At 48.3% G+C, this 15,313-nt stretch overlaps 1 protein-coding gene across 2 annotated transcripts in view; it reads left to right on the top strand.

Annotated features, from left to right (window-relative positions):
- SUDS3 (SIN3A corepressor complex component SDS3) overlaps nucleotides 1-15,313 on the top strand; it is a 36,022-nt gene continuing 20,709 nt past the window's right edge. The window contains exons 1-6 of one of the 2 annotated variants that reach the window (XM_088828204.1): nucleotides 1-393; nucleotides 2,707-2,776; nucleotides 5,252-5,307; nucleotides 6,901-6,972; nucleotides 10,006-10,025; nucleotides 11,459-11,615. In XM_088828204.1, the coding sequence (XP_088684330.1) occupies nucleotides 15-393; nucleotides 2,707-2,776; nucleotides 5,252-5,307; nucleotides 6,901-6,972; nucleotides 10,006-10,025; nucleotides 11,459-11,615 (754 nt within the window). In that variant the 5' untranslated portion in view covers nucleotides 1-14. The remainder of the gene's footprint in view (nucleotides 394-2,706; nucleotides 2,777-5,251; nucleotides 5,308-6,900; nucleotides 6,973-10,005; nucleotides 10,026-11,458; nucleotides 11,616-15,313) is intronic. The other variant, XM_055404844.2, reaches the window with a different exon arrangement.

The raw sequence follows: 15,313 nt of genomic DNA, 5'->3' as shown, positions 1-15,313 counted from the left end.
CCACTCCTTCTAGGATGGCGGAGTCAGGCGGTCGTCAGGCAGCTCGCGACCCGGAAGTTGCCGCAGGCGCGAGGCCCCCGTTGCCGAGAGCGGGCGCGCGGGGCGGAGCTTGGCGAAGACGGGGAAGGGGTCGCCGGCGCTCCGGCTCCTGGAGTCGGCGGCTCCCTCAGGCGCGGCGACGCGGCCGTAGAGCCTGGAGGGCGGGTGGCCGTGGTTCCCGGGGGGCACGCTCAGCTTCGGGCGGAGGCGACATGAGTGCTGCGGGGCTTTTGGCGCCTGCCCCGGCCCCGGCGGGAGCGCCGCCGGCCCCGGAGTACTACCCGGAGGAGGACGAAGAACTGGAGAGCGCCGAGGACGACGAGCGCAGCTGCCGGGGCCGCGAGTCGGACGAAGGTCCGTCTTCCCGCCGGCTGGGCAGCCCCGGGCGGGGGTGGGACGGCTGCGGGAAGGGGCGGGGCTGCCTGGGGCCGGGGCGGGGCGACTCCTGGGGCTTGGGGGTCGGCTGGAGGGGCCGCTCGGAGGAGCGCGGCGCCCGGAAGTTCCCCCGACCTGTGCTGGGGAAGGGGCAACCCCTGAGGACTTGGTTGCCGACAGTTAGCGGGGAGAAGGGCCTTAAGGAGCTGTTGTCAGAGCTCGTAGGTCCCTTTAAGGTTCTGCTCGTCTCCTCCCAGCTGTCTCCGTTTGAACTTCAGCTCTTCATGGGTTGGAATGAGAAAGCCGCCATTCATTGGGTCTACTGAGCACTCCTCGCTTTTTAGTTCCTGAGAGGATCTGAGCAAAAACCCAGTTTAGCTTCCTAGTTACCAAGGTGTCCCCCGGCGCCCCACCCCACCGCCCACCGGCACCCCGGAAAAAGCTTAAGTCACCCCTCCTTTGGGCAGTGCCGGACAGGTTGGTTAAAAGAAGGAGACCTGGGATGGTCCAGATCGAATTAGATCTAAATTTGGCTCAGTGAACTCAGCTTAATGATATTAGGCAATTTACTTAAGCTTCAGTTTCTCTAACAGCAGTGGGGCTGGCAGTAGTACCTGCTTCCTAGCCTAGGTGCCAGGATTAAATGAGCTTCAGGCCTAAAGCAGATCTTCCCAAGTGGCTCAGTTGTAAAGAATCCGCCAGCCAATACAGGAGACACGGGTTCGATCCCTGCGTGGGGTTGATCCCTTGGAGAAGGAAATGGCAACCTGCTCCATTTTGCTTGCCTGGGAAATACCATGGACAGAGGAGCCTGGTGGGCTACAGTCCGTGGGGTCGCAAAAAGAGCCAGCAAGGACTTAGCAACTGAGCACACACACTGGCTTAACGCATGTGAACTGGTGCTTGATAAAAATACTCAGTGTTCACCATTGGAGAAACACGCTCAGGGAGCAGGAGGTAGGGATTTGCTTAATGATGCTCAGTTGTTATTTTTTGAGTTCCACAGTCTTTATATTGTCATTACTGAAGTTTGGCAAGTGTGAGGAACACTTTTTGAGGAACTGAGGAAGGAGCTGGCCGCAGGAGGAGAAAGGTGAAGAAGTTTTGAAAGGACAAGAGAGAAGAAAGAAGAGAGATAAAGAGAAACATTTGGGTGGACTGGTCTGGCTCAAAATAGCGCGGTGGGGCAAAAAGCTCGATCAGCTGTCTGGAATCAGGAGCATGTTTTATTAATCATCTCACTGTGAGTGGCAGACAGGTGACCACTCAGGGTAGGCTCCTTCATTGAAGGAGAGAGGAAAGGTAGGATGGAGGATTGGATATGCAGCAGGCTTTAAAAAGGCAGCTGTGCGTGCAGATACAAAGTTGAAGGAACTTGCTACAATTCTGGTTGAACTACCTTTGAAGGCATGGCTTAACCAGAGAATTTGAAGGTGAATCACTTGTATTGCTTTTAATGCCCACAAGGGGGAGCAGTGAAGCAAAAATTGATTTTCGTTTCCCCCTCAAGTAGCACTGTTGAAATTAGGTAGACACTACAGCCATTTACTTATTCTAAAAACAGTGTTTAAAGTATTCTGAAACAGTTTCTGTTTAATATTCTTGTCCCCTTCATTCTCCCTTTGAAAATATTTCTGTAGTTAGAGTTCGTTTAGTTGGTTTGGATTCTCCTTTGTATATGTCCTTGCTCAGTTGTGTCTGATTCTTTACAGCCCCATGGACTGTAGTCCACCAGGCTCCTCTGTCCATGGGATTTTCCAGGTAACAATATTGGAGTGGATTCTCCAGGGGATCTTCCTGATCTAGGGATTGAACCTCCGTCTCTTGAGTCTTCTGCATTGGCAGACAAATTCTTTACCACTGCACCACCTGGAATATATGATGTAAAATGTCATAGGGATTCAAATTGGGCGTATACCAAAAGAGGATGCATGTATTAGGTTGTTTGGAGGAGGAGCAAAGCTTGCTGCCTATAGTTTTCCAGTCTTAACACCCACATCTCCTTTTCCTGAACTGCCAGTGTTGTTTCTGCCAAAGTAACAGCCTTGACTGACCAACTGTGTCTGATGCACCCTGTTCTCTGGCTGCTCTTCAGATAAAGGCAGGCTCTTTGGATAAGTCTGGCTGTATACAAGTTGGAAATGGCGCTTTCTTGTTTCATTGATGGCTTTACGCAGGTCTGCATTGAGTAGAAATTCATTTTTCAGAAGTCTGTCAAGTGTCACTGTATCAAGTGATACCAACTCTGTGAATTATGATTTTAACAAACCCTTATTCCTTAATTTTGCTCAGACACTGAGGATGCTAGTGAAACTGACCTGGCAAAGCATGATGAAGAAGACTATGTAGAAATGAAGGAACAGTGAGTATGATTTTTTACATATCTTCTTTGGAATACAGAAGTGACAAGGGCATCTTTAATGGTGGCCTGGTGTGTATGGTTTTCACATAGTGCTTCCAAAGACCATGCATGTGGGTGCAATTTCCCGCCTTTAAATTTGTTACATTTAGCCAGTCTTCCTGTGGTAAGAATCTTTTGAGGCTTAGGCTGGAAAGAGCCTGGAGGAAACTGTCCCAGAGGAAGCAGACCGTGGAGGAGGCGGGGGACCCATTGGTCCCGCCCGCTCTCTAAGTGAAAGCCGTTGCTTGGAGGGGAGATGATGTTTCAGCCCCTTGGCTCTCAGGTGGCTGTGACCACACCGAGCACGGACCACGGCAGGGTTGCGTGTGGACGCCAGGAGAGCTCGGGGAGACCAGGCTTGGAGAGCAAGGCTGTGCCCCTGACTCCTGCTCCAGTGACCCTTCCACTCACCCTGCATCCACACCCAAGCCTCAGCAGAGCCACACCTCAGAGCAACTAAAAGCACTCCCTCTTATCAAACACTCAAGGGAGCATAACACAGATCTGATAAGTATTTGTGGAATGTATTTTGAGAATCTTGCCTTGGCTTTTCAAATTCTTTGAAGTGAAGTGAAAGTTGCTCAGTGTTCTCTCTTTGACTTCTTGTGACTGCATAGACTAAACAGTCCATGGAATTCTCAAGGCCAGAATGCTGGAGTGGGTAACCTTTCCCTTCTCCAGGGGATCTTCCCAACCCATGGATCGAACCCAGGTCTCCTGCATTGCAGACAGATTCTTTACCAGCTGAGCCACCAGGGAAGCCCAAGAATACTGGAGCGTATAGGCTATCCCTTCTCCAGGGGATCTTCCTGACCCAGGAATCGAACTGGAATCTCCTGCATTGCATGCAGATTCTTTACCAACTGAGCCATCAGGGAAGCCCTCAAATCCTTTACCTTTACACTAGATGATCCACATTCTTTTCCTTATGGAATGTTTTTGTATGCAAATATTTTGTGACCATCCTCTGCTTCCTGTTACCCTTTTCAAGCTTTGGAATGTAAAGGAGAAACTCAGCTAAATCTGTCCAGGGCCGAATGGAGGATTGCTTTAATAATTGATGTGATTTTTCTCAAACTTTAGCCGTGAAACTGTTCGGCTGGCTTTTTCTTTCACTTGCCCTCTCTCCAAGCTTCTTACTGACTTACCTGGACCTATTTGAGATGTATTTTTCCATACCTGTTTTCTTCCCTAATCTGAATTTTCTTAATGTTTACTTCTTGAATCTATTAATATTCTCTTTTAAAGACAGTCTAAGGATTCAAAGGGATTGTCTGTCACACTCTGTGGTGGACAGTTCAAAACACTGGATTCCAAATACTGGCTTTTTGTCTGCAGTTTACCTGTCTCCTCCCTCTTCTGTACTTGGCATGTTTAAGTGAACATACCTCAGAATATTTGATGATGGAGAAAGTAATTTTAATTAAAATTGAATGGCCTCTGTGATTCAAGGTGAGCACTGAAAGTACATCAGACTTCTCCCTAAAAGAATCTGGACTTGCGTGTAATTCTCAGATTCTTATTCTTCCTCAGCCTATAGACAGATGGATTGTATTTGCATCTCTTACTTGAGCAATCGTAAGGCTGTCCTTCCTGTTACCTGTTGGACGGTGTTGTTTTGGGTTGCAAGTCTTTTTCGTCCTCGTGGAATTGTGTTTTTCAGGTAGAAGCAAATGTATGGCTGAAATGTAACTTATGTGTGGCATTCACAGTTCGAGCAGATTTACCAGGGGGCACAGTTGCCTATGATCCATTCAGTGCAAGGGGGAAAGTAACACGCCGAGCTCTTTTGCTTCACGTGTGCTGTGTTCTTACCCTTCTAGGGCTGAAAATAAATCCTGCATTTTTGCTTTTGTCACTGAATTGCTGTTATTTCTTGGATCATAAAAGAGTAGTGTTTTTAAAAATGGCATGAAGGTTTATTAACTTAGTGCTTACACAGCTGTGCTATCTAATCAGAAAAATGTGGTTGAAGGCATAATCTTACTCCTTTCAGTTTATAATCTAATTTCAGAGTTGATATAAGAGCCATGTTTAATGCTTTCTATGTTTTTGTTTGTATGTTATCCTTCTGAATCTTGAAGGAAATGGCATTACGCTTTCAATTTTTCTTTATATTCTTGCCTAACACATTATTATTGTCATTTATTTATTAAAATTTGTGTGTCTTCATATTTGTGGATTTTAGACTGATTCTCTAAAGATGAGAGAACACAGGAGTACCTGCCTTTCAAGAACATAGAAGCCTTATCTCTTTCTGATCACTTTAGCTGTGGGCATATTTTAAAGCACCAGCAGGCTTTCATTTTCTCTCTCACTGAAGGACATTAATGACATTCCCATAAAAACCCAGGCAGTTTCTGTGTGCAGATTATTGTGGACTTGGGTATTGGATGTTTTTGTCTCTGAGTGTGGTTTTTATTTTTTTTTAAACAGGATGTATCAGGATAAACTGGCTTCTCTCAAGAGACAGTTGCAACAACTGCAGGAAGGTTGGTGTGGGATTTAATCCTTTTCTAAACATCCTTCCTAATATTCCGTTCCATCGCTTAGTCGTGTCCAACTCTATGTGACCCCGTGGACTGTAGCTTACCAGGCTTCTCCGTCCATGGGATTCTCCAGGCAAGAATACTGGAGTGGGTTACCGTTTCCTTCTCCAGGGGATCTTCCCGACCCAGGGATCGAACCTGGGTCTCCCGCATTGGAGGCAGACGCTTTAACCTCTGAGTCACCAGGGAAGCCCCAAAACATCCTTCGTAATATTACACACCTTTGAAATCTGTGTATTTCACTTCTCAGCAGGTGTGATTTAAAATTTGGTCTGGTTGATCTTAGCTGTCATTAAAGTGGCCATTTTCAGACTGTTTTGAAATCTCACTGAAGGCCTTCTGCAGAGCAAGAACTGAAACCACCTTGCCAAAAGCTGGCTGATTTTAGGAGAGATGCTTATACCAAGAATAAATATAATTGTACTGTTCTTTCTAAACTAGATGCTAATGAGTTGTGGGTCATCCCGTGTTTGCTCTCTTTGTTTCATAAATGACAGGTGGGTTATGCCTTCTTGAAGGCTGTTTGCTGCTGGAGGCAGTTCAGCACTGGGCGAAAAGCACAGGCTCTCAAGTCCTGTCATGAGTTTGAATCCCACCTTCACTACTTTCTAGAAATTTGACCTTGGGCACATCACTGTCTCCTCTTTAATTTATCTTCTGTTCTGTGAAATGAAGAAAATGGAGGCAATTGAGATTATGTGTGAGGGGCAAACAGCACGTCCGGGCGCCCTGTGATAGCTCAGGGCTGGTGGTTGCCAACCTTGATTTCCCCTGCAGAGTGAAACATACTCCTGTGACTTGCAATCACATATCTCTGTTTTAGTTTTCCTTCCAGTGGAAAAGGAGGTATTGCCAAAGAAAGAAATACAGCCCCCTCTAGCAGGTCTGTAAGGTGTGTTGGCAGGGTTGAGGGAGGAATTTTGAAAAAGGTGCCATTAACGTATCCCACTGAAGCAGTCATCAGAAAGCAACTTCCCACATGAATTGGGACCCTCATCATTAGCTGCTTCAGGGAAGAGCAACTTGATCAGGCTCTGTGCTGGAGTGTCACTAGCCATGTGTGGCTGCCTACATTTAACTAGATAAAATTAATAATTCAGCTCTTTGCTGGCACTAGCTCCATGTTCAACTGCCGCATGTGGCTAGTGGTTCAACATAGCCTGTTTCCCCCATTGCACAACAAGTTCTGCTGGACGGCCTTGACCTATAACTTACTGTGGGGGAAGGAGCTTCTTCAGCAGAGGGAGGCCCATGGGCCAAAGCTGCAGCATCGAATGATGAGGGTCCCTGGTGGGTGGCTGGTCCTTTCTTCAACTTCTCACTTGCTCGAGAATCTTAAAACCACAGTTGGGGTGATTTCTGCTGTGCGCCTTGGCCAGGAACCGAGATGGTTCTGCTTGTGGGTGTCTATTCACAGTGTGTGTTTTCCTCTAATGTTGTTTAAAACATTCACTGTCAGTGCCAGAAAATAATTTTAGGAATCAAAGTGTAGAGCAGTTTTATCTTCACGGTAACTATTTTGTGAATCTCCATCAGGTACGTTACAAGAATATCAGAAGAGGATGAAGAAATTAGATCAGCAGTACAAAGAGAGGATACGAAATGCAGGTGAGGCTCTCTTAACTGGAAGTAAACCCAGTTAATCTAGATTTTCAGCAGTTGGGACGTACTGTGTCCAGAAGAGCCATTCTCCAAAATGTGTCTCAAACATCCCATCGTGGGGCGAGTTTTGGGAGACTCCAAAGCCGCACTTACGTAGAACTGTCTTACGCTGAACTGTTCTTTGCCAGCGAGTGGCCTGTAGTCGAGGTGGTTTTCGGAGGTGCCTTGTGGTCAAGCTCCCTCCGTGATGCCCCCTGAGTAGTCGTGCATGGTTTTTCATACATCTGTGTAGTTGGCTTAGCAGATGACAGAGGAGCTGATGTGGAAAAGGGTTGTTGGCCGCTTCACTCCATTTTTAAGTTTTCCTCTGGTCTTTTCTTCCAAGAAGACAGGGTGCCCTCATGTCATTCCCCTCAAGTATGGTATCAGAAGCATTTAAAGGGAAAGATCGTGCACCTTTGTTTTGGTCTGTTGTGCATAGGAACTGTATTCCTTCAACACGCGTATTGAGCCTGTGCTCCACCACTGCTCTTTGAGGACTTACAGCCGTGAAATGCCTCGTCCTTGACTTTAGGAGACTCACCATCTCTTTCATAGAAGATCTTCAAAAACATATCCAGGTTAAGGAACAGCGTGACGCAGAGTCACACAAAAAGTAAGATGTGATCAATGTTGAAATAGTGTGTAAACACAGATCCCTGTGCTTAGACTGTAAATGGTGAATCTTGAAGCTCCTTGGCCAGCCTTTTCCGGGCCAGTACGGTGCTTGTTCCTGCAGAGGTGAAACTCGTGCTTGGTTTCAAAAGGAGGTCTGGACCCCGCTCCTCGAGTTGCTGTTCTCTCACTGTCTGAGCCATTGACTTTCCAGCTTTCTATGGATGGAGGCCTTCTTTCCTTCAGTCAGCAGGTGTCCATGTCCACCAAGGCACAGCAAAGGAGCTGCAGGGTGTGGGGGATGCAGGGAAAGCGGGGAATAGAGCCTCCGTGGTGACCTAGCTCCCCTCCCACTCCACTGCCACCCCTTCATTCTAAATTCCTGAGGCATCTCAGAGCATTTTTCCTCGAGCCTTCTTCCTGGAGTCCCCTTTTAGTGGGGAAAGGAAGTGGCATGGCAGAGGCCGAGGTCCGAGGTTGAGGGCTTCCTCCTAGCTCTTAAGGGCCTAAACCTCTAAGCAGATGTTTGCCTTGGAGCCTCCGTTTCCCCATCTGGAGAGAGGAATACTAACATCTCATGGAATTGATTTGAGATGCAAGGAGGGAAAGGAAATTGATGTGAGCCACTTCTCTTAAGTGAGGACTCTAGGCTGAGTGTTGATTTGTTTCTCTTTTTCTTTAGGTTACTAGTTTAAAGTTTTTACTTTGTTTGTATTTGTATTTCTCTCTCTTTTTTTTGGCTGCACTGGGTCTTTTTGCTCTGCCCGGGCTTGCTGCAGTCGCTGTGAGTCGGAGCGGCTCTTCAGTGTGGCGGTCGGGCCTCTCACTGCGGTGGCTTCTCTCGCTGTGGAGCACAGGCTCTAAGGTGCACGGGCTTCAGTAGTTGCAGCACTCAGGCTCGCTAGTTGTGGCGTACGGGCTTAGTTGCTCCATGGCATGTGGCGTCTTCCTGTACCAGGGACTGAGCCCATGTCCCCTGCCTTGGCAGGCATGTTATTACTCACTGCCACCAAGGAAGTTCTACTTAATTCTCCTCGCAATCTTCTGTCTTCTTTCATAAGCACCCTCCCACCTCACACCCATCCCCAGGTAAAAATGTAGAAGGGCTCCTGAATCAGTCGCATCTTGAGCTTTAAAAAGCACATTTCCTGCCGCGCTAATCCACCTGTTCTTGTTGTGTCTGGCTGCTTTGAAACGTCCACCACCAGCTCTGAGTGCTAATTGTCACTTGTTGGTGCAGGTGTGATGTCTCAGAATGGCGCAGACCTCACACGTCTGTCCCGTTCACTCGGCGCGAGTGCAGCAGTCATAGGAGTGAGTATGTGGGGCCGGGTGCACTCGGGCGCGTGTGCGCCGTGCTTCCCAGTGCCACTGGGATGGCAGCTTCTGAGGGTTAGAATATTGCAAGTGGCTTGTCTGTTTCCTCAGCTAATTTTCTCAGTCAGCAATTACTGGTTGACGTTGGAGTCTTCATCTCAAGTTTCTGAAACTGTCAGTTTTGTGTGACTGTGCACATGTGCTCCTCTCTGGGTGGATGGATCGCTGGGACTGATTGGGGTTGCTCAGGAGACCCTGTCAAATGGGATCAGCATCCCCTGGAGTTGTTACTCCCCCAACTATCTTTGTGGACCATTTGCAGCAGCTCTGCTGTCACCCAGAAAAGATGAGAAGCCATGGACCTATTTTGTTCCAGGTGCTGGATTTGCAGAGGCCTTGTAGTCTAGGGGTAGGGGAGCTGCTGGGTTAACAGGCACTACTCTCCTGGCACACAGTGGGTGCTAAATAGCTGGTGATCCTGTGAGTGCATGCTCTGAAGTGTCAGAGAGGGGCTTGGTGGGTGACGGGGCCTCAGAAAAGGCCTTGCTGAGGAGGCTGCAGTAGATCTAAAACTTGGAGTTGTGGTCAGAGCCTGGAGGGTGATGTGGGTGGTGGCCTGTGACCAGAGCCCCAGGAGGGCTGGGGGCTTCTACCCTCTGTCTGCTTGGGGAATGTCCTTCCTCACCACAGAGAGCCCTGTGCCTGAAGCTTTGAAAACATTCACATTGCCTCTGCTTCTGCAGTAACTGAGTTGTTTCTTCTGTCCTTTAGGACTGTTGAGGGTGTGTGCTCAGTGAAAGAAGGGCTAACTTTACTTTTATTTTGCCAGGATAGCTTGGTTCCTGCTGCCCCCTTTCGCCCTTGGGCAGAGCCGCCAGAGCGGATTCTGTTCGGGGCCAGATTTTAACGAGGCCTGCCTCTTCACGGAGCCACACTTCACTGATGGAGATGTTTGCTCTGTAACCATGCTCTCAGAGAGCAGTTACTGCTTCTAAATGAATCCTAACGCCACTGTCTAGAAAGGTGGCACAGCTTCGAGAATCTAATTGCGTGTTTTCTCTCTTTCAGAACTCTTCCTCCAGCTGGAAGTAAGTACCATGGGTCTTCTGGGCTTGCAGGATCTTTGTCAGGGCGGGATCTTACTCACCCAACCCGGTGGCCTTTCCTTCTTCACCACATAGACATAGGGAATCCCCGCTGGAAGCTTCTATTAGGGTTCTGTTTGACTAAAGGACATTTGGTCTCAGCTCAGAAATTCTGTTTGTTGGCCGGGCAGCCTGTGCTTATCCCAGGGGCTTGGCGGATGGATACTCACCCCTCACTGCTTTCTTGTTGACTCTCATCTCACATTACAGCTGTTTGGAGGTACATGGTAAAGAACTCACTTGCCGATGCAGGAGACATATAAGATGCTGATTTGATCCCTGGGTCAGGAAGCTCCCCTGGAGAAGGGCATGACAACCCAATCCAGTATTCTTGCCTGGAGAATCCCATGGACAGAAGCCTGGTGGGCTATGGTCCATGGGGTCATAAAGAGTCGGACATGGATGAAGCAAATTAGCACACATGCACGCCCTCAATTATAATGGCCTAATAGTTGTTTATATTGGTCCTAAAGCAACCAGGTCTCTGAATCAGCTCGGTTTCATCCCTTTGAAACTCTGGATGGGAGGGAAAGAGTGATTAAGATCTTTGACTCAGCACATGTCTGCGTGCTGGTTCTGTGTGAGGTGCAGAGCTCCAGGCAGTGATGAGGGTCAAATCTTGGGTGATGTGCTTGCTCCTAGGGGGCCAGTGTGTGTGGCATAGTGGAGGGTGGGGGACGGTCATGGTTTCTCAGAGCTTCATTATTGGAGACTGAAGTCAGCACAGGCGCACACAGTCATGGCCCAGAGGGTCACACGATCCACAGCCATACCCACCAGGAGTCCCCTTGTTCTTCACTTCAGGCAGTGATGAGATTTGGAAAATGGATGCTTGCATAGTATAATTTCAGTGTTTGAGTGTCTCTCGGGGCTCAGGACCTAATAAGTGATCTTGTCCTCTTGTTGGTCTTTATCTTACTGTTAGATCTTACCTTACTGTAAGCATCAAAAAGTAGGGTAGCTCAGGCTGTCTTGACTTGATATCTTATAACTCGTCTCGAATATAGGTATTTCATCCAGAATATACTGTTTGCTTTGAAGTTGTGTCTTCAAAAGGGTTTATTTACTGTTTTTGAGAAACTTATGTTTTGTTTCCACATACAAGCCACAAAGTATAAGATGTAGAAGAGAGGAAATACCTGATTACAAGTGAGGGATTCGCATAAAAACCAGAAGTTGTGTGGTTCAGTTTCATGCATGCGTTGGAAAGCTTGCTCCCAGACACCCTGTTACTGCACGTTGGTGTGTGACGGCTGCTGTCTCTCTTATTTCTAGAAAAGGTATTTTCTTTGTGCTTGTGCACAGAACAAGGCTTTGTGTTCAGACCCTGGCTCCCAGGGTTATATAGCCACAATCTGTGTTTCTCTTTTGCTCAGACTGAACAAGTGGAAAGAAATTACATCAAAGAAAAGAAGGCGGCAGTGAAAGAATTTGAAGACAAGAAGGTTGAGTTGAAGGAGAACTTAATTGCTGAGCTAGAGGAGAAGAAGAAAATGATTGAAAATGAAAAGCTAACGATGGAACTGACTGGAGGTACGAAAGCACCATGGAACAGGGTCCAGGGAGATTTGAGGGGGTCTTTGAGGTGGGGAGGCACTCCAGTGCTGACTCCTGTCAGTTCCTTGTCATCAGAACAGAGTGAGCTGAAAGGGGGGTGGAGGGGCGGTCTTTGACATAGCAGGTCAGAGTTATAGCTCTGTCTTGCATTGGCTGTGTGACTTTAGGCAAGCCACTTAACCTGTCTGAGCCTCTTTTCCCGTCTATAAAATGAAGCTGATCATACCTTATCCCACAGAACTGATTAGAAATATGAGTGCCTAGTACAGGGCCCTGTATATAACAGGTGTTGGGTAAGTTAAATGGTAGACCTTTAACAGTGACTGCAGCATCAGGCTTCTGCTTTATTTAACAAAATTCCTGGGTCAGCTGTCATTCTAGTCTTGTTTATCTTCACGAGTTACTCGGTCAAGTTCCTCTGTGCTGGTGGGAATCCCTCTGGGTTTTTTTTGGGGGGTGGGGTGGGTCTACCTTCGTTATGGAAAAGGGATCGTCTTAACTTTGACCTGACTGTGAGAACAGAGGCTTTGGCTATATCATCTGTGCTGTTAGATCCCTTCGCCCCAGGTGTTACTGTGAACATTTCAGCAGGGGTAGCTAAACTGAACTGTTCTCCTGTGAAGCTAGTAAAGTTACGTTAGACTTGGAGCCAATTGCTCCCTGGCCTTCTAGTATTCAGTTGTCTGCATATGGGAACTCAGCAGGTTTGAGGGAGAAGCAATATGGGCTGCTTCTTCTGTTGCCGTATGTAGACCAGTGACTCTGAGAAGGATACAGGATGGGAATTGGCTTGAACTAGCTGTTTTGGAACTTGGCGTAATTTCCATCAGCAAATACTGAAGGCACATCAGTGGTGAGTTTGTCACTTGTATATGTAAATGGCATGCCTTCTGCACACCCCCAGATTTACTCTTACAATCATGTTCAGAAGGTCCTGGGGCTCTGGCATGTTTCATTTTTGTCGGGTGCTCTAGAAAGACCTTGTTTTTATGTAAGTCCTCGGGGCTGACTTTGAAGCTAAAAGTAACAGTTTAGAGCTTTATTTCCCCTTTGGTATTTCTAGTGCTGTTAGCCAACACGGCCCTCCCCCTGACATAGACTTCTAGCGCCAGTCCCCACGACACACCAATGATATTGTGGTTGTGTCTAAAGTAGGGGTCTTGCTCTTGAAAACTCTCTCTTTGGATACCTTCCTAATTGAAAGACTTGGCAAAAGGAATGAATTCCTTGAAGACCACTGACTGCAACTCAGAAATATGTCTTGGTGAGAATGGATGCTCTATAAAACAGCATCTTCAGAACAGCACTGTCTTGTTCTCGTTGAGGCGCTTTTTTGATTGAACTGAGAGCACAGTGGTGCCTTGTCCGGTCCCAGTCTGCGTGGCTGTGTTCTGACCTGCACACCCTCTTCTCCGACGTGGCTCTGGCGGCATTGACGCCTCATCGATCCCTGCTAGAGCCACCAGATGCTCGGAGCCTTCATTAGGCGGGTGGGAAACATTATCAGTTTACAGCCGCTCCCTTTCCATCTGTGGGGAAGGCTGTCAGCCCCTCACCTGTGATTTGGCATCCTGAATATTGACAGGCAGTAGTCATTGTTGAGCCAGGCTGTTTTACAGCCGGAATTTTAACAGGGACAGGAGGCATCCTCGGTGACTTAAGAGGCCGAGCCTGCCAGGGTAGAAAAGACAAATATGTGCAGGGAAATCATTTGTGACGCAGTAAAATAGACTACAGGAGTGCTTAAAGCCTGCCATGGGCATTAAAGGTACTGATGTCCTTCCTCAAGCCGTTTGGTACCCTTGGCATGGAAAGCGCTGCCAAGGTAATGATGGAGTGTCTGAAGAGAAGGCACTGGAGCTAGAAGGGTAATGAGCGTTTCCACAGATGGTGCTGCCATGGTGTTGGCTTAAAGGCCCGGCTGCCTTCCTCTTGCTGAGTGACTGATTTCACCTTTGTGGATTGATGCCCAGCATCAGTGCTGCCTGGCTCTGTCCAGAAAAGACGCTTCTTAACATTTCCTTTTCTGGTTCAACATGAAGATCTCTTGAAAAACAAAATGGAGTGTGGGTCTGATGAGAAACTCGAACCAAATAACCTGTTGGAAAACGGGTGTTCCCGCTGAAGTGCTCTATCTGGGCAGGACTGCAGCCTTTGCAGCCCTCCATGGGAAATGGTGGGACACTCTCTAGGCTCTGTGAACCACTGGTGGAGACCTCGGGACAGCTGGCTGTTCAGGCAGGAAAGCGTACTGTTGTAAAGAAACTGGGATGTGAGCAGTGATTCCCTCACCTTGAGTGTGGGTGTGAGTCACCTGTGGTCTCGATAAAATGCAGATTCTGATTCGGGTTCTGGGGTGGAGCCAGTGATCTGCATTTCTGACCACCTCTTCAGGGTCTGTGATGCTGTTGGTCAGACCACACTTGGAGGAGAGAGATTATAGATAGAATCACCCAAGTGTGAGTTTTCTCTGCGGTTAAGACCAAAGTTATAAGTAACCGCGATAATTAATGAGACCTTCATGAGCTTGAAAACGTGTGGGGGCTTTATCTTTCTTCGTTTGTGTGTCCCCTTCCTCCCTTAGGCCAGCCGTCTTTTCTCCTGCCTGCTGACAGCCCACTAACCACCACTTCATCTTCTTTTTTAAGTGCGTGCCTCACCAGGGGCGTCTTCCAGCCAAGCTGCAGGCCCCTGTGGAAGCTATTCATGACCTCAGTAAAGCCTGTGCGGTTCCTTAGAGGATACTGGATTCCTGGCGAGAGCCCTGAGTAATGATAACATCCAGTAGGAGCTCTGAGTACTTACCTCGAGCTCGGTGTTCCATGAATATATGAGAGCTGCCGCTGAAGGCTGACAGGAGTGGACAAACCCCAGCCCTGCCTTGGACTTGCTTCTGTGGTGGGGTTTTGTTGTTTGGCAGGGAGTTGATAGAACCCACTGTGGAGGTCTGATGTGGAGATGGTGCGATGTGCCCCTGGGGGGCTGGCACACAGAGCAGGCACTGAGGGCCAGTGAAGCTGGAACCTCATTCAGCCCCTGCAACTCCTTCGACTTGACTTAGCAGGGCAGGCGCATGGGAACGGAGCCCTTTGCTCCAAGCGTCCCAGTGAGGTGATGCTTCGACTCCAGGCGTGTTCTGTTAACCACCACATGATACTGACTCCGGAAACCCTCCGAACTCCCGTGGCACTGAGTGCTTCACAGAATGAGCTGCCCAGAAGGTCTGTGTCCTCAAGGAGCCTGTGTTCTCATAGTTAGAAGACCGACATGGTTTCCGTGCCTTCCTCAGTGTGAGGTGGCTCTGATGGAGGAGTGTCCTAAACAAGTGAGGGTAAAGATGGGCTGGTTTCTCTTGGCAGGGAAACTTTGCAAGACACGTGTGGTTGTGGTGATGCAGGAGGGGGTTCACCCAACACAGACCAGATGCCAGTGAGCAGAAGAGGCTCCAAACAAGCAGCATGGGAGAGAGGATGGAAGAGCATGGGATTTGGGGTGGGGTGGGCTTGTCCCCCAGACGTTCTTTTCTGATGCTGCCATTGTGGAATCCAAGCATTGTGGGGGCTTGATCGGTTCACCTTTGAAATATGACCTCTGCATTGTGGGCTGCTGGCCTGATGGAGATCAGTCCCTTCATTCCTACCCAGTTTGACTACAGAAGACCTGACCTTGATTTT

The sequence above is a fragment of the Moschus berezovskii genome, chromosome 19, assembly GCF_049115385.1.
Source record: "Moschus berezovskii isolate FMDL1 chromosome 19, NW_MosBer_1.0, whole genome shotgun sequence".
Taxonomy (NCBI): Eukaryota; Metazoa; Chordata; class Mammalia; order Artiodactyla; family Moschidae; genus Moschus; species Moschus berezovskii.
Note: the sequence above shows the minus strand (reverse complement) of the source record. Positions and strands in the feature narration are given on the sequence as shown.